Raw genomic sequence first — 21,141 nt, forward strand, 5'->3', positions numbered from 1 at the left:
AATTGCAAAACACCCTAGGACAACGAAATATTAAAATTACTTTATTACAGATGATTCTTTATCCTGTAGCCCTCTTCCAACAAAAAATTGTAATTACAAACAAAATATAACATTTATCCCCTAAACTTTGTTTCTGAATTTCTTTTATACATTTTTTAAATCACTTTGTCATCTGTGTGGAATAGCTTTCCTCTTCTGCTATGCAACATTCAGCTTTTTGCACAATCTATACAGTTTAATACAGTTTAATACAAGTCTCTGGACCAGCGAGAATAAAACAGCAAGATCCACCAAACGACAGGAGAGTTAAAAGAAATACTGATCAACAGACTGTACAGAAATGACCCTGCCTCCCGCATACTCTCAGCCAATGGCAGCCATCCCTCAGCACACAGAGGGGGGGGGGGTGGGGGATCACAGTAGACTCTTTAATCTGGTCAATCACTTGTGCAATCAGTGCAACTGATCCAGTTCAGAGTGACCAAGGTCTAAAGATAGACTCTGCCCCAACTGCCTCGAAAACACACAACTGGGAGTTCTAGTAAACACCAGAGAAATCTAAAAATCTGCCACTGGTTTGGCTGCAGACATTGACTGGAAAATAAAATGGCCCATTCTGGTGTTAAAGGAAATAAAATCTCTAGGGAACTGGAAAAATAAAAGTTGGTAAAATATGTCAGGTACAATGGCATCCTGGCATTAAAAGTTTTCTGTGCCATTAAAAAACAGGATTGTAAATAGTGAGTTCAGGGAGGTAAGATTTAAAAAAAGGCAATTTCTTTTAAGTGCAGTGTGAAAATGCTTTGTGTAAAAACCAGAACAGAAGCAGGAACACGTTTCATAAGTCAGAAGCTCAAGTTCAAATCATATCAGTGGATCCCACAACACCTAAGAGTAAGTCTGTAGCTATCAAACAACAGATATATTTTCACTGTCTTGTGCAAGAACTTGTCGGGTTGTGGATGAAACCAATTGTTACAGAACTGAGCAGCTTTTAGGACAATTCTTTATTTTTCTATGTCACTGTGACCTCAACCTAGAAACCTTGAAGAATCTAAGTAGACAATCTAATGTAGCCCATGCTAAATCAAAGGCTACAACTAACTAGATTTTCAAATGATGTGCAAAATTATCCTCATTCAGCATTAAAAAAAAAAAAGAAAAGGGTTGCTGTTACACTCGAGTCAATCTGACCAAGAGTCCTGTTGTTGTCATTCACAGCAGAACATGTGTAACAAGTCTCAGAACTCGTGGCTGCAAGTAAGACAGCGGCTGTAAAACACTTAAAAACCGCTGGTCTAAAACCACGTCACTGTGTCCGCATCACAAGTTAAATTGTCTTTGATTTGTCAATCAGGAATTCCATATTTTCAAATTCAAAATATACAATATTAACAGGTTTCCTGCACATTTCACCTCTGAAGATAATATAATGCATAATCTCTGCATTTCACATAAGACCTTTATCTCCATTTCTCTAAAATCCTTTTTCTTTTTTATTTATATCATACATATATTTATTTAATCTTTTCTTTCACTTGAAGAGCTCTTCTCAAAGACAGGAGGGGGGGGTTGAAGACCACAATAGGCTCAGGGGGGAGGAAACAGAGGAGGAGGAGGGAGGCAGGGAGACCGGTGGTCAGAGGCTGACATCGCGGACACCAGGGGTGAGACCAAGCGGGGCGTCACACCGGGGGAAGTTGCAGGGTCATGGCAGCGGAGATCCCAGCGTCACCACCCCTGCACCCACGGACACATTCAGCAGTCACCAACCAGCAGAGCGCAAGTGAAGCTCCCCCGTGCATTCAGTGTTCATTCGTTTCAATTTGACCCCTTTTTAAAAAGTCAGAACCTGCACACTGGGGCAGATTTCAGACAAATGTGACGAAGTTGCGCGGAAACAAGTAATTGTTTGAGCGCGTTGGTTTATTTACGACCAACACAGCTATGTGCACTATTTATTTTCACTTAAATGTCCCCATACCACTTTCACTAAATGTGACCCTGTACATGCATTCATCAGTAAAGTGTGCAAAGGGACATAACTGGTGGCCTGGGGAATAAAACATAAAAAAAGTATGTTTCAAGTGAATTTGCGTGTGTAAATGTGTCAGATTAATAATGTCTGTGGGTAACGGCCTGTGCCGAAGTGCAAGTCATTGTAAAGTCACGACACCTTGTGGTGAAGCTCTACTTGAGGTAGGCAAACAGGCATCGTTCACTTAATCAAAGAACTTCATAGAGCATCGATAAGACGGAGCCAAATTGGAGCAGGAAACTAATGCATTGAAGTGAAGAGTGAATGCACGGGTTTGAATCTATCCAGGTAGAGGTTGGGTGCTGCTGAAAAGCCATCCTGTCATGACGGCTGTGTAAGGCTCTAGTATCCCTCAGACTGGGCAGGTGTGAGTGGAGGGCAGAGGCCTGTGGAAACCCAAGAGTCAAGCCCATACGGCAGAGCACCAGCACAGGGAGTGAGTGCTTCTCTCCTGCAGTCCAGCTGAAGATGCATCTGTTTGGCCTCATATAGTCTGAACTGAACCTCAACTGAAATCTCATTTAAACGTCACAGTACGTTGGCGTGAGTAGTTACCACAACGATATCTGACTCTGCACCTTTGGCCTCTTCGCAGCCCTGCTAGTAAACAACTCCCCACCCAAGGGTGTTCAACCCAGGAGACATTCAGGACTGGGTGTGTGTGATTTTTCATCTTGATGAATCAGGTTACATTTCCACTAGGGTGGAAGATTCCATCCTCAGTTACATCACTGCACTGATACCCACTTACATCAATCTCTGTTCTGCTCTATCCATCTCCATTCTACGCCTTTGCAACATGTTCTGAGACTCTGTTCTTTAATCGTCAGTCTCGAGTCCGACCCCTACGTACGTGAGCAATAATCTCATAAAAACTTTCTCTTTTAACGGTTTCTGTGCTTTAATCTTGAGCAGTTTGAAGTAAAAAATATTTAAATGTTATTAAAAACAATTGCACACACATTGAATGCTAATTTCCCCCTGATTTGCTACCACATAACAGCATATAAAGCAGCATACTGCAAACAAACTCCTCCTGATAAACTCCTGCTAGATAATCTGAACTCTACTTTGAGTCTATGGCAACAGAGACTAACATTGCAAATATAAAAACACATAAAATAGCACGGTAGGCTACAGTAAAATACTATTGCACTGTGGGATACTGTCTATGGCCTTCAGCCATCTTGGATTAATATAAAGACTGTTGGGTTTCCACAGACCACTGCTAGTAGCAGTGCACTGGTGAAAGAGAAGTGGTGATGGGAGCAACTGGGTGGAAGTAAACCCAGTGTCAGTACTGTGCAGTAGGAGTTGGACGTACTGTGGGAAATAACTATGTGTGAAGCATGTGTGGAGTTTTTCTGTGTACAGTGTTACTTCGGTGTGTGTCACCTTTAAGACAATGACCGTTTCTCTTTTGTGTGTGTGTGTGTGTGTGTGTGTGTTGCCTAGGTGTATGACAGATGGGATCCGTTGGAGATCTGAGAGGTGATGCTGGCGCTCCTGCTCATGCCCTGTTCATTCCTTCCCCCTGATGACGTCCTCCTCATAGCCTGCGGGCTGTTCCTCACCCCTCCCGCACCGCCTCCACTCCCCCTCTGACTCCCTCCTCCGGGGTGATGGAGGCTCCAGGGCGGTGGACCCCCAGCTAGCATGGGGTGACCCCAGGGCTGCTGTGAGCTGGAGCTCCCCTGGTGGTGATGACTATGGTGGCCCCCTCCTCCACCTCCTGCAGGCCAATGGCCTCCCCCCTGAGCCCCCTGGCCTCCTCCCCCTCCGCCCCCCCAGCCTCCCTGGGGATCAGAAGCCAGGTTGGTGAGCACCATGTTGCTGAAGCCCAGCCGCATGGACTCAGAGTCAAAAGCCTCGATCTCTCGGGCCTGTCGCTCCAGCAGCGAGCGGATCCGCTCCAGGCGTTCGTTCTGCAGGGCGAGCATCTCCTCCTCAATCTGTGGAGAGGAACAAATAATATCAGCTTGATTTCATAACTTAACAACTCACATTGAAAGTGAATGAGAAAGGGAGTCAAGCCAATCGCCTTCTAGCAGGTTTACCCACGTTTTAAAAACTGCATATACCTGCAAATTTTGGTGTAAGGTTTAAGTAAGGACCGTATGTGAATGACAACATTAGATTTGTGCGATAACCAACACGAGTCGACACAGTGTCCGTCCAGGCTCTTCTTACTTTCTGCTCCAGCAGCGCCCTCCGCAGAGACACCCTCTGCTCCAGCTCCCTCTTCTCCTTGTCGTGCTGAGCGTCCGTCTGCATCTTGATCTTGCTCTGGTACGCGTTGAGCAGCTCCAGCTCCTGCTGCAGCTGCATCCTCAGAACCTGACACTCCCCCTCTTGAGCTTCATCTAACCGCAGCTGAGGGCAGGGAGACAAAGACACAGAAGGAAAGAAACTGAATCTTTCTCTGTGAGCACGTGTTTTTGGCCAATGTCAATGAAATACACTTTTTTAAGGAACAGAGATCCCTTTAATAGCCGAAATTAGAGTTTAATTGACAATGAAATGTAATCCTGCATCAAAATTAGAATCATATACTCATATTCATTGGCATCCATGTGTTAAATTATACATAATAACTACTGAACAGAAAAACATAACACCAAAAACATGTTGCATGTCCAATTCGATTCATATTTAGATTCTTCTTTCCTGAGATAAATTATTATTCGGGACTATTTTAACAATGCAAACTCCCAATGGAAGCTTGTGAGGACAAATCGGACATTGATTTGTTTGGAGACAGTGATGAAACATTTCCATCTTTATTTCATGAGCCTGTTAGAGTTTCTCTTCAGATACTCACAGCCTGCGTGGAGAGCATCTCATTGATGGAGTGGTCATACTGCTCTGCCAGGATGGCCAGCTTCCTGGTCTGCTCCTCCTTCAGCCTCTTCAGCACCGCCTTGTGTTCAGACTTGGGCGTGGTCTCCAGCAGATGATTCCTGAGGGCCTTGTACTGCCTGGTCTGGGTTTTACAAGTGTCTTGGAATTGCTTCTTAATCTGAAGCTCCTTAGACTGAGAAAAAAAGTGACCGTTAAGTGATGTGTGTGGTTTGTCATAGGGTCAGTTTCAAAGGGTGTTTTGTACCTTGAGGCTCTTGGGCTGCTGTCGGACCTCCATGACATGTTTCCGCCTCAGCTCCCTCTCCCTCCTCTTGTTGTATTCCAGCTGGTTTGTGAGCTCGGTCTGGTGCTGGGTGCGGATCAGATCTGCCCGCGCCTTCTGGATCGTCCCCAGATGCCTGAACTCCAGCTCCTGCATGGACTCGTGATGCCGGAGCAGCATGGCGTGCTCCAGGTCCTTCTGTGTCTGCCGTTTGTTCAGCTCCTGGAAAAAACAGGAGAACATTCAGGGTGGAGGTGAGACAAGAGCCGGTGATGGTCTGTAGTTGTCTCTGCATGTTGAAGTACCTCTCTGGCCAGATCCTGCTCCACATTGTGTCTGGCGATGAGGACCCTGCGTTTGAACCGTCGACACTCCAGCTCCAGGTACTGCCTCTGTCTCCTCAGCAAGTTGGCCTCCTCCTCCGCCTGGTAGTGGACACATGGTCACATGACTATAATGTACAGTATATCTCACAATTGGACTGAAATGGAGACAAGAAAACTTGTTAAGTGAAGTTTTGGGGGACAAATGAGCCAAGCAGGGTCAAACCTGGGTAGTGCTTAGATGAGAGGTACATTTAGTTAATGTTACAGATTCAACTGATTGTGCAAAGGTCCATAGCCAGGTTTGAGAAAAATTATTATCTAGTCTTGGAAATGTACCTAAAGTCTGAGAGCTCCTCACCTGGAAGTGCTGGATGTTCTCTTTCTGCTTAGAGAGCCACTCCTGCTTCTCTTTCTTTGGAGTCGACTGGTTCTCACTCAGTTCCTGCCACACAAGTGATACTTTGTTTTCTTTCAGTGTGTCAGGGCGTCAACACTATTGGGTTTAATATCAACATTTAGCAATTCAAGAATGGTGTTAACTGCCTGGATGAAACTCAAAACTTGTATTTCATGGAAACTGGCTTTATGAGACAAAGAAACTTTCAGGAAAGATCGGTCGTGAGTCAAAAAGGAAATGAGGTGTCTTTGGGGTTTGGACAGGTTGTCAGAAAAAACAAGATATCTGGTGAAATCACCCTGGCCCCAAAAAAAACTAACTCCTGTGAGTACTTTTGCATATATATTTCTGTATGCGTGTGTGTGTATGTTACCTCTTTGAGCTGCTCCTTGCGTAGTTTATATTCTCGTTTCTGAGACTCCAGAAAGCTGCTGAGTTCTTTCTTCTGCTGCACCTGGATGTGCTGCTGGAACTTCTTCTCATCATTGGTAAATGTCTTCAGCTAAACCAAACATGGACAATGAGTAAGAACGAAAATACACTCTTTTCATTTTTAGATTCATATTTTGTGTGTGTGGGTAATTTGCTGACATCTTTCTCGAGGGCCGCCTGGTGCTTTTTGAGCAGCTTCTCCATCTCTTGGGAGAAGTTGCTCCTCTGACTCTCCAGCTCTTTGTCCAGCCTCAGACGGTGCTCATCCATCTCTCCCTTCAGCTTGTTCTCCAGACCCATCAGGTGCTTCTGATGTTGCCGTCTCATTCGTTTGTATCCTGACATCTGCTCCCGCAGCTCAGAGTCCTGCTCGTGTTCCTGCATCTCTCGAGTCACCTATAAGATACACGCCAGAGAGAATCAGTAAGGTGTGGATTGTTTCAAAGGTGTGTTGGTATAACAGCGATGGTGAAAGAGTAGTAATTGTGTTCTCACAAGTGACGCTGTGCGTATGGTGGCAAAATGCTCTCTGTTGCGGTAGTGCTTCCTTGGGACCTGAACCGGTGTTTCCTGGGGCTCAGTGGGTTGACTGCTGGGTTCCTGCTCCCCAGAGAAGCTCTCCTCTTCTTCCTAGAGACATGAGGCAGCACTATTAACAAATTACTGTGTCACAGTAATTAACAGTACACATACAAGAAAAAAGAAGCATTGGGAGCATTAGGAGAATCTAGGACAGAGCGAGAGTAAGACAAACAGAAACGACCAAGGTGCTACAGAAACATCACGGCAGTACAGTGCGATGTTTCACTCTGAATCCATTCACCTGTATGAAACTCCCAACTCACCCAATTGATGACATATCGACCCATATTTTGCATTCATCCATCCAATATTTATTTACTATGATAAAGAATAATATACACACACATCTAATCAAAGGGATGCTCTAGCAATGTTGTATTGCACTTCGTTAAAATAAAAGGATGGGTAGAGACAAATTTCCCTGGACCTGCTCTGAATGGTACATGCCCAAATCTTTCAAACTAACCAATTTGTAATTCAGGGTTTCAGCTATAAGGGCAAGGTAACAGATGAGTATTTGCTTTGCCAAAGGAAGCAAATATTGCAGTAGTCCCCTCACTCGCACAGACAGAATGTGAACAAGAGGGAGTCATTCTCTCAGACTAGACAAAGTGTCATAATTCCTCTAAATAGTTGAGTGTCTGAGTGACTTTACCCACCGGTTTCAGGTGGATGACAGAGCTGTTGGACATGACTGTGTGGTCCCCCTCCATCAGGTCCAGCTCGCTGCGGCTGTCCTGAGCCGCCTCATTCAGGCTGTTGACGGAGCTGCTCTGGGAGCTGGCGCTGATGGACATACTGGGGATGGACTGATTACTGCCGACGCTGTTCACTGTTCCTGTTCGACCTCCACCAGGCTCCAGCTCCTGGGACAGAGAGGAAAGAGCATAGAGAGCGAGAGGGAGAGCGAGAGAGAGAGAGAGAGAGAGAGAGCGCAAGAGAGAATGTGAAAGTGCCAGAGAGGAAAGAGGAGAAAGAGACACAGAGAGAAAGAAAGACATGCATACAAACCAATGCATGCCAAATTACTTTCTCTTCATGGTTGTTTTTCTGTCCCACACAAATCTTCTTTGTATTCAAGGATCATTATTTTAACTTTGATTTGAACATGCAACTCACACGCACCTCATCTCCATCCTGAGCCTCTGCAGCAGGTCCGTTGTGAGCCTCCTGGAGGAGGATCTTCTTCATCTTGCGGTACTGCAGGTTGTCCAGCTCTCGCACGGCATCCTTGGTCCTTTGAATAAGATCCATTAGCACAGAGTCTGGACGTTCACGCTGCAGAAATGCATGCTGCAGAGGAAGGTAGCAGGAAGGAAAAGACGGAACATCATTGAACAGAGAAGTCACAGCAGAAAAAGAAGGATAACAGGTATGAAATCCAAGTTTTGACATTGGAATGTTGTGTTCAACAGCATAAATAGGCACGAAAGTTTGTGCACTTATTGTAACGTGTAATAGATATTTTTTCTTCAGGACTGGTAAGATGTAACTCCGGCAGAAAGCCAGGGGTGAAAGAGCTTTTCAGTTTCTGGCGCGTTTGTGACCTCAAACGTGACGCGACAGGGAAATAAAAACAGAAAAAGGCTAACTCTTCTACTGGCAATGAGAAAAGAGTCAATTAGTGGGTTTACCAGCAGGTTTAACAGCAAGTTTACCAGCGGGTGCCCTGTATATACTTGCTAATTTAGGTGTAAATGAGATACCCAAAGAAATAGAAACAGACCATGTATGTCTACTGTCAAAGTTAGTCATTAGGGCCTAAAATATGACAGGAAATCCCATAGCTATTTTAATGACCTGCAGCCCATTAAGAAACATTAATACTGTTTTCCTGTACTTTGTAGTTGAGTAATGTAAAGTTGGACCAGTAGTTTATCTGAAGAAGATCAATTATAAAATAAGTTCAAAAAATAAGATTGTAAGAGTTTGACTATTTCAAGCAAAGTCTGAATTTAACTTAACATTTAACAAAGAAAGACCCTCTGCAGTGCTTACAGTATCTCAAAGACGACTTCCATTAGCAACAGCGAATCCATTAGTGAGCTGTGACAGCTGCTCAATTACTTAACAGTGGGTGGAGAAGTCGCATCTCTTCAGTAATTAAATGTTCTTTCTACAAAACCAGGTGTGTGTTTGTCCATGTTGTCCACGTGGATGTGTGTGAATCTGGAAACAGGGGATTAGTGAATCAAAACAGAAGCTGATGGAGGAGAGAACTGAGTGCAAACGTCAGACTTATCACAGGAGGGCCTGTCATCAGGTCTATGTGTGGCAGTGCACAGTACGGGCATGAACTTACACCCAGCATGTCGTCAGAGTGCGGCCGGTCCTGGGGGATTTTCTGAAGGCAAGAATCGATAAAGTTTCTGAAGTAATCCGTCCTGAAACAAAGACGACAGGAGAGAGGGTCAAAACACAACAAGACGCTGACACCGATCGTCCTAACAAAAGTCAACACAATAGGTTCAGGTGCAAAATGTACAACGTAAATACAACACAGCCCAATTTAAAACTAAAGCAAAGCATTTTATAGCATGTTTGTAATGTTGGATTGTTTAATTTAGTTATATCACATTTCAATTTTTATCTTTGCTCGTCATTTTTCATGCCAACAAAGGATCAATCCGGAGTTTTTATACCATCAGTAGTAAATTATGTTTTCTTAAAACTTGCATGGATAAAAAATTGGTAATGCAAGTCCTTAAGTATGCAGTCCAAATAAATCCACAAAGACTGACAACTTGGCCAATCTATGCTATTTATTTACATTGTGTGTTTGTGGCAACTTACCATTCACTAGACATTAGTGTGGGACTCTCATTCTGCGCTATGTGGTATAAGGCACTCATTGCATTCATGTTAAACAAGGGAGGCTTCCTCTCCGCTGGAACAGAAAACACAAAGTCAGGACTTATCTCCTCTTATCAAATCAACAGTATGACAACCACAGAAGCATTATATAGGCTCTTTGTATACAAATCATTTTACCGGTGATAGCAGACTGTGTGTTTATAAAGAATGGAAGGGCTATATTTTATTATATTTTAGATCAAATATTCTATAATATACTGCAGTTTGCTCCTTATATATAAAATAAACACAAACATACACTGTTACCTACCTAATTCTATACAGGTGATTCCCAAGGACCAGACATCCACCTTCCCATCATACTGGCCCTCATCCATGGCGAGAATCACCTCGGGGGCCATCCTGGACGAAGATATGGGGCAGAAAGATAAGGTTGTGTAAAATAGGGAAAGCTTAATTTACTATAATCCTCCAAGATTCATCAGCAGCATAAATTACATTTTAAAGCAGGTCCTCCCTCCTGAAGAGGATATCTCTATCCTGAGCAAAGCCTTCAAACACTACAGCAGGCAGCTCTTTACGTGGGTGCGAGTATGCAAATAGAGGTAAATACCATTTAAAGTGAAATCCATTCCAATAATCAATACTTCTTTAAGCAGACTGTCAATCACAGACTGCTTCGGGAGTCAACATTTTACACATTCACTTACCAATACGGCGTTCCCACAAAGGAGTTGGCAGGCGAGGCGATGGAGGCAGAGCCAAAGTCGGCCAGTTTGACCAGCCCCGGCTCAGTCAGCAGGATGTTACCTGCCTTCACGTCCCTGAGAGACAGAGGAACAAGAAGAAACGTGTTCAGATGATGGGGTGTGTGGGGGGGGATATATCTTGTTTACAGAAGGTTCTGCAGAGATTTTAAAAACTGCCTCACCTGTGGATCATATTGTGGGAATGAAGGTAGGCCAGCCCCTGCAGAGCACCATGTGTAATGGCAGCGATCTCTACTTCTTGTAGAGGTTTTTTATGAACTGTAGGAGGAAAAAAAAGATTTGGAACGCCAGCTGATGAAGACTCATCAGAGACTACTTTCTTTTCTTTGAGCTCAAATAGACAACACAGATCAAAACCTCATCTCTTGGGAAAAACTGAGCCACAGAACACCAACTCACCTTCTAACAGATCAGAGGCTGAGCCGAGACAATACTCCATCACCAGCTGGAGACGACAGATGAGGTTGTGAGTACCAGCGAACAGACAAATACAAACCTGTATATTTGAATGAGATGATGTTTCAATCCTGTGCATGTAGTCAGGTGACTTACCCATGCTGTGTGCTCACGGAGGTAGCATCCTTTGTACTCTATACTATTGGGGTGCCGGATCCTCTGGAGAAACTTCACCTCCTTTATTATGTCCTGCCATTTCTGTCGGGAAAAGCAGCGACTTCAAACTATGCAAGGCCTTGATTCTCGTTACAGATTCTGTGTAATCTGATTATAGCTAATCTGAAATCAGGAGCTGTATCTAGGTGAAAGTGAAAGTGAGCGCACAGGAGCGACCTTGTTGTATGTTTATAGGATTTTCAAATCAGAATTACAATGAAACCCCACTTTAACAGTGTGGTCCAGCAGGTCTGGAAAAAACCTTGATGAAGCAAGGAAACAGGCAGTTTTTGTTAATTGTTGTCATGTCATTGATGATTATTATTATTTATTGCTTATATTAAGTTTTTAAAATGTATATATCAAAAACTTGTATTATTAGTTTGTGTTAGATAAAGTAGAAGTCAAAGAGCAGCTGTATTGATCTGAGTTGTATTAAAGGTGCACAAAAATCAAGGTTCGATACATTTACAACTATTCACTGGAGAATATTTCCTGAAACATGTAGAAAGGTTTATTATCAAAGTCTGAACTACTGTAGATTATAATTATACTATCACATTTATATAAATATTATTATCATTCTTGTCTCACCTCGATAGACTGTTTGCCATTGTAGGACATCTTTTTGATGGCCACCACCTCATTAGTTCGAATATCCCGTGCCTATCAAACACAAAGGACACTGTCAGGACACATTTTGACCAGAACATACAGGACTTCTAATGCTCTGTAAATTGTTTCTGTAACCATGAACCACAGGCTCAAGCATACAAGTTATATGTGATTCAGTTGCTTTCTCAAAAGGCCTTGAGCTACTGTTTTAATCACAGAAAGGTTTACAGTAGCATAATGTGTATTTACTGAACAAAATTGACTTAGAGCAGATACTTTTTTTCATATTTAACTGAGTGAGTTAGTGCACAGAGGAAGTTTACGTACAAAGTAGACGGCACCAAAGCTGCCATGGCCAATCTCTCTGAGGTCTGAGAAAAGCTTCTCTGGGTCTTCTTTGAAGAAAAGATCAGACACCTCGGGATCCTTCAGGCTCCCTGCCCTTACAGAGGCGGGCATCCTGGTCAATGTAGTCCCTTATCGCCCAATCGAAGGGGATGGGACTATCTGGGTGCTGAGCTACGCCAAAGCAGCTGAAGATTCATCTGCAGTAATGGATGGGCCTGAGGAATCAGCACATGGGCGCCTAGATGGACAGAAGGGGTGAGGGGGAGCAGAGGCAAAGAGAGAAAGACAGAGGCGTTAGCATGGACCAGATAAAACTCTCATGCAAATCGACTGCTCTCCATCCATTCAAATTACAACACAGAGACACAACACACAAGGTGTCAAACCAAAATGCTTTGATTAGGTGTGCAACAGTTCTCCAAATCCACAGTTCAGTTCAGTCTTCTATTTTTGAGCCACAGTTCAGTTGAACTGAATTTCAGTGTGATTACCAATCCTTGAGCTAATTTAACACAACTGACTCCATCATGTCTGGGCCACAATAATCATGTGACAAATGCAGTTGGAAGACAATATAATAGGTGTGATACAACTTTATAGCCCTAACTTGAAATAGAGTTATGCATGTGTGATTTAGATGTGTTGTTGTGATAACTGTGAAATGAAAAATTAGTTGTTGAGCTTGACAGGCCTGGGAAAAAAGGTTTGTACCTTCCCCTGTATCTTTAACAATTGTGAAAACACAAGGGGGCTTGAGGCCTCATTAGAATATCATACGGCGTACGACACATTACTGGCTGAGGTGACATACAAAGTTTCTCCAGAAAGATTAGAGGCTCCCCAAGTAAACAAGGGAACTACAGCCACTGGTCGCACCATCAAATGCTGACCCCAATATAATCCACTAACTGCAGAGTCATCATGAGGGTATCAGTTCAGTTCAGATCGCTTCAGCAATTATTGCAGATCTGTAAGTGACTGGAATACTGGGCTATGCAAATATCCCGGCTCAGAGATTGATTTCATGTCCGGTGCTATGAGGAGGCCGACAGTAATGAGGGGTGAACTGCATCAGAAGATCAATTAAAGGACCCGAGGTCAAATTTTACTGTGTACTCTAAACTGGACGCATCAATTGTGCCCTTGTTAATACATGTAATGTGCATGTAAGATTATTACTGTGTTTTAATGCTGAGTGTGTGTGAAAGCATATTGTCTAATCTGCATCTATACAGCAAATTATTTGAGTGTGTAGGTGTGTATCAGAATTTCATCCCAAAAACGACACTGGCTTATATAACGTTCCATGCAAATGAGCAGTATCTGTCAACAGCCTGTATTGTACAGGTAGAGGCTCAGCTTTGCTCAAAGTTTGACATACGGAATCGGACAACGACTTCTGTCAGTGCTGTGCTTTCATTTCGTCCGCATTTGTGCTCGTCTTATGAAAGCTCACGGATAAGCACGATACAGAGCAGTGCCTCCAGAAGCCACGGGAGCAGTGCAAACAATAGTTCAGGCGAGATGACCAGGGGACACGAGGGAGAAATCAAAACAATGACAGAAATTTTTGAGGGGACTTTGCAAGTAGGAATGAAACTACAGGCATTTCCAATGTGGCTCCTTTTGCATCTTGCTCCCTCTCTAATGAGGAACATTATCACAACAGCGACCATTGCCATGTTTGTTTTTGTCAGAAACTCTTGACTGATTTATTGCTCAACAACAATGACAACGTAAGGAGCGCATTAATGTACGATGGCAGTGATGGTTACACATCTCTTTTGTTACATAAAGGCTGCATAAATGAGGTTTAACACTCCCCTGGTGCATATGAACTGTTTGTGTACATTTTCTGAATCAGCTTTTCAAAGTAAGATACAAAAAAAAAGCTGGAAGTTTGTTTTTTTTGTTATATGCAAAGGTTTAGACAGCCCTGAGTTACTTCACAGATTCTGTTGATTACAAAAGACAAAACTAAATACAACCTCCGCAGCAAGGAGACATTTAAGAATGAGCATTTCTTCAAATTTTAATACACTTTTACTTTATTCCATGAACTTAAAAAAAATGCCAACTGTTTAGCATGTGGGTGGGAATATTATGATTGTGTGGCAGCAAGTGGCACAGTAAACACTGCACAGGAGAGAGAAGGAAGAATAGATTACTCTATCAGTAAATCCTGCATGAAATATGCTCTACAGTAAGTCAGTAAACTGAAAAGAAGATATGATGAGCCAGAGCAGAACTCAAAATCCACCATGAACTAATTCTTCAGAAAACATAAGCCAAAGCTTTTAGACTGACTCTCACAGTCGCCTGACCTAAACATCAGTAAAGATCTGTGGGTAGATAGTAAATATGCCCATGCCCAACGTTCGTCAATGGTCACGTGATAAACGTGTTAGTAGGGACGGATATTAGTTCTAATAAGGAGCTGGAACGCTTGTATTGATAGAGATTGCTTTACTTTTTAAAATGGAAACATACTGATGCAGCCTCTAAGCAGCTTCACTTTAGCAGCTGGGGTTAACGGGCCTTCACAACATTATCAATCTTTCCAGAACATTTAAAACCAAAACATCAGATCTCGTGCCTGACAGGAGATCTGAAGTTCAATCAAATAACTACCAATTAAAGAATCACTCCGCCCTGTTTTAACCTCATCTCCATGTTTTGTCTTCAGCCAACATGATACGAAGCACAACCCTTTCCATACCCAGATACCACAGGGATATCATTACAGACATGCTCAGAGGGGAAACTGCTACTTTCCTCCTTTCAGCTTATCTTTGTGTTGGCAGCACCGTTAACCGAACCTATAGTTATCAGCACAGGCCCGGCAGCTTGTGGCAGCGCTACCACACAGGCTGGCTTGATGTCACAAGGTTCGTCCAGCTGACTACGAATAAAACAAGCATCAAACTCTTATGATGAAACACAAAGCCCCCAAGGACAACACATACCTGGGAACAAACTGAAGTAACCACAGTCTTTTTATGGTGGATACTAGTGAACAGAGATTCATTCAGATTTTGTCTAATTTTGTCCTAATACATGCAGCACTACAAGCTAAGCATTATAAGACAGATAGCATTTAAAATCAGAAGGCTATGGGAAGCTTTCAGCAACCGAACCAGTTTAACACTGAATATTCAGGTGAGGGGTCTTTCTGCAACGAAAACATTCTGTGTACAGAAACAAATCAAACATAAAATATTCCAACAGAAAATCAAAGCAATGACCTCCAATCCTTCAGGTTAGAATGACTGCTTCTAAAAGTTCAAATGTATTCAAGCTAAAGGATAAATTGTTAATATAGTAATTAGACAGACCCCTCTGTGCCTGTATATGTGCGTCAGTGAGAGAGACTTGAGTTCAATTTATTTGGGTGATGTTTGTGTGAAAAGCAGAAAGGCTTTCAAGTAAAACACCAACATTCTTTTCAGCCAAATCAGCAGAATAACAGAAACAAACATGTTCTAACATATTCTCTGTCGTCTTGAAGCTCTCTGACCTGTAAAGATGTTTTCTATTGACCATGTGATAATACTTCCTCATGAACACTCAGCACACACTGATTTTGAGTGTACAATCACAAGGTAGGTTGCAAACAAGCAAACTATTATTTACAAGCTGTTAATGTCTGTTAATACATTACATTTTTAGTAGTAGTTGATTGTTTGCAAAATAATTGTTTTCCTGGTGCATCTCAAAAAACTGAAATGTAAAAGACTACAGAGGTATAATTTCAAAGAAAGAATTGTTATGTTCCTTCTTTGTAAATTGGCGTTGAAGAGTTAGTGAACTTTACCTTTACATTATTTATTTTTTATTCAAGTACAATCTGATTAATCTGAGATTCAAAAAGGCAGGAAACTTGGATTTTTTCTTTCTTTTAAATAACTTATAGAATGTTGCGCTATTCCTGTTTCATAAATAAAGAATTCCACATTAACCTTGCTCACAAAAGGCTCAAGGCTCCGTCTACACCTGAGAGCAACAAATGCTTTGTCATATTTTGGATTTGATTTAAGCAAAGATTTTTCTTGTTATCTCTCAAAACTTTGACCATCTTTTGATTTACACATACAGCACATTTTACTCACGAGTTTTACTGACCGCTCATTACTCAGAATATGTTCAAAACAAAACAAAAAACATTACTGTATAGTTAAACAATCGTCTTGTCACTTAATATCAGTGAAGTGTCACCTGCACTTCATTATTTTACATCAAGAAGAAATAAACTAAATTCGACTTGGCTTGTGTTGGGCTATTTGTACAGTTCCAGCAGACTAGATAATACAGTGTAATACAAATGTAATTGGTGTTAATATCCATATTTCTCTGTTTCTCTCCCACACACACAGACAATCCGAGCACCACACACTTAGTCACAAGACTGAATCTGGAAGAGACAGACTCGTCCGCAAGACATGCGTGCGCACGCTTTATCACAAAGAACAGTGTGTTCAAGAACTGCAACCAAAGTTGTTTTGCTTTACTGCTTGAGAAAATGGATTCTCTCTTGATGTATTATGAGAATTGATTTCCTGCGCACTGTAAAAATCACCAAGAAGCCTAATGAAGAGGGAGCCGATACACAAAGCTAAGTAGCGAAGGGTGTAACGGAGAGAAAGAAAAAGAGAAATGGAGGGGGATGATAAATAATCTAATACTTTATTGATCCCCACAGTGAGACTCTCTCAGCTTCACAGCACAGGGTCATCTACAGAGGAGCAACCCTGGAGCAATTCTTCCTTCTGCCACTTTATCAAAAGAGAAAGAGAGAATTTCTGCTAATTAAAACCTAGAGAACCAAACATCCATTCATCTTTTATATCATTTTTTTTTTCCATTTCTGCTGTTTACAATGAGTAACACACTGCAAATACAGTTACCAGCTTTTATCAGACTACAATGCAACACTTTTTGATTTAACTGCCGATTGTGTTATTTCAGCTCGCTGGGATTGCAGTGATCACTTCCAACACTGGGTTAAACAGAAGCCTACAATTTGAAAAAGTTATCATTATCCCCAAAAAAGCAAAAAGATCTGGCGACCACCAACATAAACAGATTGTCAGATTGATTTAAGCCCCACACATCCATGGTACCCCTCTGTAGTCAGCTTTTGTTATTTTTGGTGGTTACAAAGAGTGAAAACCCATCGGATGGATTTGTTGCACCCGTTAGTTGTTGCAGGATAATTTGCAATGTTGTGATTCTTTTAGATACGTGGAGTTCACGTCAGTAGAGCTTCAACTTTAAATGTCACTCTGAGGCGAAACCTCATCAACAGCGATATACTAAATCTCCTTTAAACTGTTTTTATTAAACTGTGGGAACTCAGGTGTCATATTCATTTACACACAAACATACGGGCACACATATACTTTCATGCATATAGTTTCAAAATGTCCTTCAGACAGAGCCAAATGCTGTATTGCTTAATAATTTAAGTAGGAATGCACTTAGCTGACACATCTTATTAAATGATCCTGTATCAGCCAGATGTAACTGGTCCACATGAAATCCTTCTCTTTCACTTAGCTACAACATTTTAACAATGACTCTTTATAACAACAATTTAGTTCACATGTTCACATGCCAAAAAGAAGAATCTCCTCTTACATGTACCGTAATGTTCCCTCATCAGGTTCAGGGATGTGTACAGATGAATCAGACACAGTTTAGGCATTAGATTCATTCAAGGCAGTGAGAAATGGGTTAGGTGTTCAGAAAACAATGCTAATTTGTGACCTACATGTGCGCTGTTGTTCAAATAGCTTACTCTCTGTGTGTGGATGGAGATAGAATATGGAGGGTGGGGTGCTCTTGCTCGTGCTTCACAGACTGATTACGGATTGTGGCTTTCACTGAGTGGAGGAAGTGAAAGCTCTCTGGCTGCCCAATGTCAACAACAATGCATCCCGACTTGTATTGCTACAGAGATGATGTGAGCAGAGTGACCAAGCACTAAGAGGATTTGATCCATCCCGTTCCTCTCTCCGAGCTCCACTTACACTTTGTTTTTATCCGTGTTGGGATAAATGTCCCCAGCATCGACAGCATAGTTTCTTCTGAACGAGACTCACTTGGGTAAAAAGACAATTTCCTTTCACAACATGATAAACAAAAGAATCCAAACAGTCCTCTCTGACGTTAGCACTACTGGACTTCACACTGAATCTTAATGACGGCTTAAATCTTGAACTGTTCTCAGCAAATGTGTAATCTGATGAAGATTGAGTGATTGAAACATTAATCCTCACCCGTCCATATCTAAAAAACTAGCAAACCATTAATATTAAAACATTTTAATTGTTTAAACATTGTGCATCATCTCTCCTTCAACTGAAATACATTTTGGAGGTGGCTATCCTCTGCCTTTTCGTTCTTATTAGTAGTCTGTCTCATTAAATATGCCGCTGGTTTACAATTGTCACTGCTGTCTGTCAGGTTGCTCCACACAGGGAACACCTGAGGATCAATGTCCCTTTATAAGCCCTGAGCTGTGTCAGCTAAAAAAAAGAAGAAGAATACTGGGTCATCCGTGGGTACATTACATATTTCCTAACATTAACAAATTCAGTTGTGGTGGCGATGGTGGATGATATCGTGGAACCGGGTCTTTTTCTGCGGAAACACTTAAAACCATTATGCAGCGTGACCATATTCAGCACCCTCTGATAAAACACCCACACACACCAAGAACCTCACAACTTTGCAAAGGCTTCTCCTGCATAGGGGCGTTCATGCGCAAAGGAAGCTACGCAACTCTCCTCGTCAACGGCCAGACCTTGAACGTAAACAAGGGGAGATGATCCTTCTTGTGTTCTGACAGAAAAACAAATGTTAGAGGAGCACAGACCACGAGGAGGCCGGGATGGGCAACCGAGCAGAGATCCGTGATGAGCCAGGATGAGGACAAGTTGTACGTGCTTCTCAGCTGAGGTGCACGGACATCCTGTTCATTAGGGTGCAGAGACAACAACAAAGACAGCTGGGTTGCTCACACTGCAGCTATTACAGGTGGCACATGAAATACAAAACCATATCCAAGTGTGTGTGTATACATCAGCCATGAAGCCACGGAGCCCCAGTCCTGCTGGATCCCCACCGACAGGAGCTCCGTCACAACACGGACGATGAGCGTGGCTTCACCAGAACCGGAGGTGCTGCGTTCAATCCCCCGTGTCGACGACCCGCTCTCATGCACAAAATCGTGGTCACAGATAATCCCAGCAGGAGAGGAGCTGGTGGAGCGATAGCCGGCGTTACGCAATGTCAACAGTGAAAACGGGAGGAATGCGACTCACGTCAGTGCACAACAACAGCGGCCGATGGATGCGACCTCTGCAAGGATCGCTCGATGCCGAGTGTCTGCCTGCTGGAGGAAAAGCTGCCTGTCAACACGGTGCCACAACGTGCGCGAGCCACAGACACACAACATGTCACCTCCCGGCCACCTAAGGCAGACAGTGTGCGAGCCGTGATGCTGCTGGTAAATGGGGAAACTTCCCCAAATACAAACCTGACAACCCCACAGCCCCGTTTCACTTTACGCACAGTGTCCAACAACACAAACGAGGGAGTGGCACCGCTTGCTACTATAGTTGCATAAAGCGGATTAGCAAGGTAACCGGGCTAGCTAACGCTGCTCAAGGTAAAGCGGTCAGTGTTCGCATTGTTTACAAGAAACCAAACCAGCGACCACTCGGCTTGCTAGCCCCCCCTGCTACATCCCCTGCTAGTGTTTGACACTGACATTCAACACAACACACCTCCGTGATGACCAGGATGTGACAGCAGTGGCACAGACACACACAAATCTGACAATCTGACACAACACACAAGTTGTGACAGCAGCTGTCAGGTGAGCTGGCGAGTGGAAAGCGACCTGGCGAGCTAGCTAGCTACCCGGCTAACCTGCTTTGAAAAGGAGCTTAACCGCAGCGCAGAACACAGAGCACACGATAACACGTCCGAACGTCTGGGTTAGCATGAAGCTATAGCGGGCGAGCTACTCACCTCGTCCGGAAATGAGTCCTCACGGGTCGGGGAGAGGGGTGTCGGCGGCTGGTGGCTCCGGTCGACGCGGCGGAGCAAAGCGACTGACGCCAAAAAAAAAAAAAATCACAGACGAGGCGAATCAGATGGGGCTGGTTTACACATTAGCATTTGCTAATCTAACAACACAGTCGCCTTCCCAGTAAACACACGGTCCGTTAAGCTAATGTGTTCACTTTAGCAACAGCCGATTTAGTCATTTATTGTAGCCGGTGGCAATAACAATTCAACGCGAGGCTAGCTAGCCGGGCTAACGACTGTCAGGCGTCTGCCGCTGTCACAACGGGCTAGCAGACAAGCAAGCAAGGGCTACTGGCCAACCAGCTAGCTGCTAATGTTAGGCGTCAGCTAGCAAAGTTTCTCCCCTTTCGACAGGCAGTCCCCCCCCAAAAAATGGCGACGGTGGAGAATCGCCTCCCTGCCACCGTGCGGGAACCCGAGGAGCGGAAGAGCCAACAGACACGGAGCTGTGCGGCGAGAGGAGCGAGGGAGAACACGTGTGACAGGTTCGGGGGAGAGTGTTGTTGATGCTGTGCCGCTCGCAGGGAAACTGAGCCCCCCCCCCTCCGCTCGCTCTCTAATCTGTGAGTCTGCTGCTGCTGCTGCTGCACGAGCCAGCACCTGCAAGCATGTGCCGAGGATGCTGGGAGCCGTGCAAACACAATGACTGTAAACACAACATCAATCCTGGTCCATTCTTGCAGCAGGGGAAAACCATCCCTTTCCCCAGTGTGTTTGTGTGTGTCTGTCTCTGTGTGTGTGGGGGGGGGTCAGGCCGTCTTGCACACTTTCAGTCACTGAGCTTCTAACCTGATTAACAGTTCCAGTCCTGATCTGGCTTCCTCTATAAATAACCAGTCGTTCACTCATAGTCAGTTTTAAAAGCTGTTTTGCGCACCACCATAGAGTAGTTGTGGATTTTCTCAAGATGTCAGAAAAGAACCAAGACACACACAAACACATACACACACATACACTGGTATGGAGAGAAAATCAGAAGAGGGTAA

The 21,141-nt window shown here is 43.4% G+C and overlaps 1 protein-coding gene across 2 annotated transcripts; it reads right to left on the reverse strand.

The window, feature by feature from the left end:
• Nucleotides 1-25: 25 nt before the first annotated feature.
• Nucleotides 26-20,661, reverse strand: taok1b (TAO kinase 1b). Of its 2 annotated transcripts, none has more exons than XM_062407002.1 (21): nt 20,096-20,661; nt 12,038-12,296; nt 11,690-11,761; nt 11,036-11,137; nt 10,883-10,928; nt 10,645-10,741; nt 10,424-10,537; nt 10,024-10,115; nt 9,693-9,786; nt 9,202-9,283; nt 8,025-8,192; nt 7,559-7,765; nt 6,813-6,947; nt 6,477-6,713; nt 6,259-6,387; nt 5,847-5,930; nt 5,468-5,587; nt 5,145-5,384; nt 4,860-5,072; nt 4,229-4,411; nt 26-3,990 (listed from the first exon to the last, which is right to left on the reverse strand). In XM_062407002.1, the coding sequence occupies exons 2-21, from the start codon at nt 12,167-12,169 to the stop codon at nt 3,490-3,492; spliced, it is 3,048 nt and encodes a 1,015-aa protein (XP_062262986.1). In that variant the 5' UTR covers nt 12,170-12,296; nt 20,096-20,661; the 3' UTR covers nt 26-3,489. The 2 variants fall into 2 exon arrangements, with proteins under 2 accessions (XP_062262986.1, XP_062262985.1); XM_062407001.1 differs by having other exon boundaries at nt 8,019-8,192.
• Nucleotides 20,662-21,141: the final 480 nt, after the last annotated feature.

The sequence above is a fragment of the Platichthys flesus genome, chromosome 15 (assembly GCF_949316205.1).
Source record: "Platichthys flesus chromosome 15, fPlaFle2.1, whole genome shotgun sequence".
Classification (NCBI taxonomy): Eukaryota; Metazoa; Chordata; class Actinopteri; order Pleuronectiformes; family Pleuronectidae; genus Platichthys; species Platichthys flesus.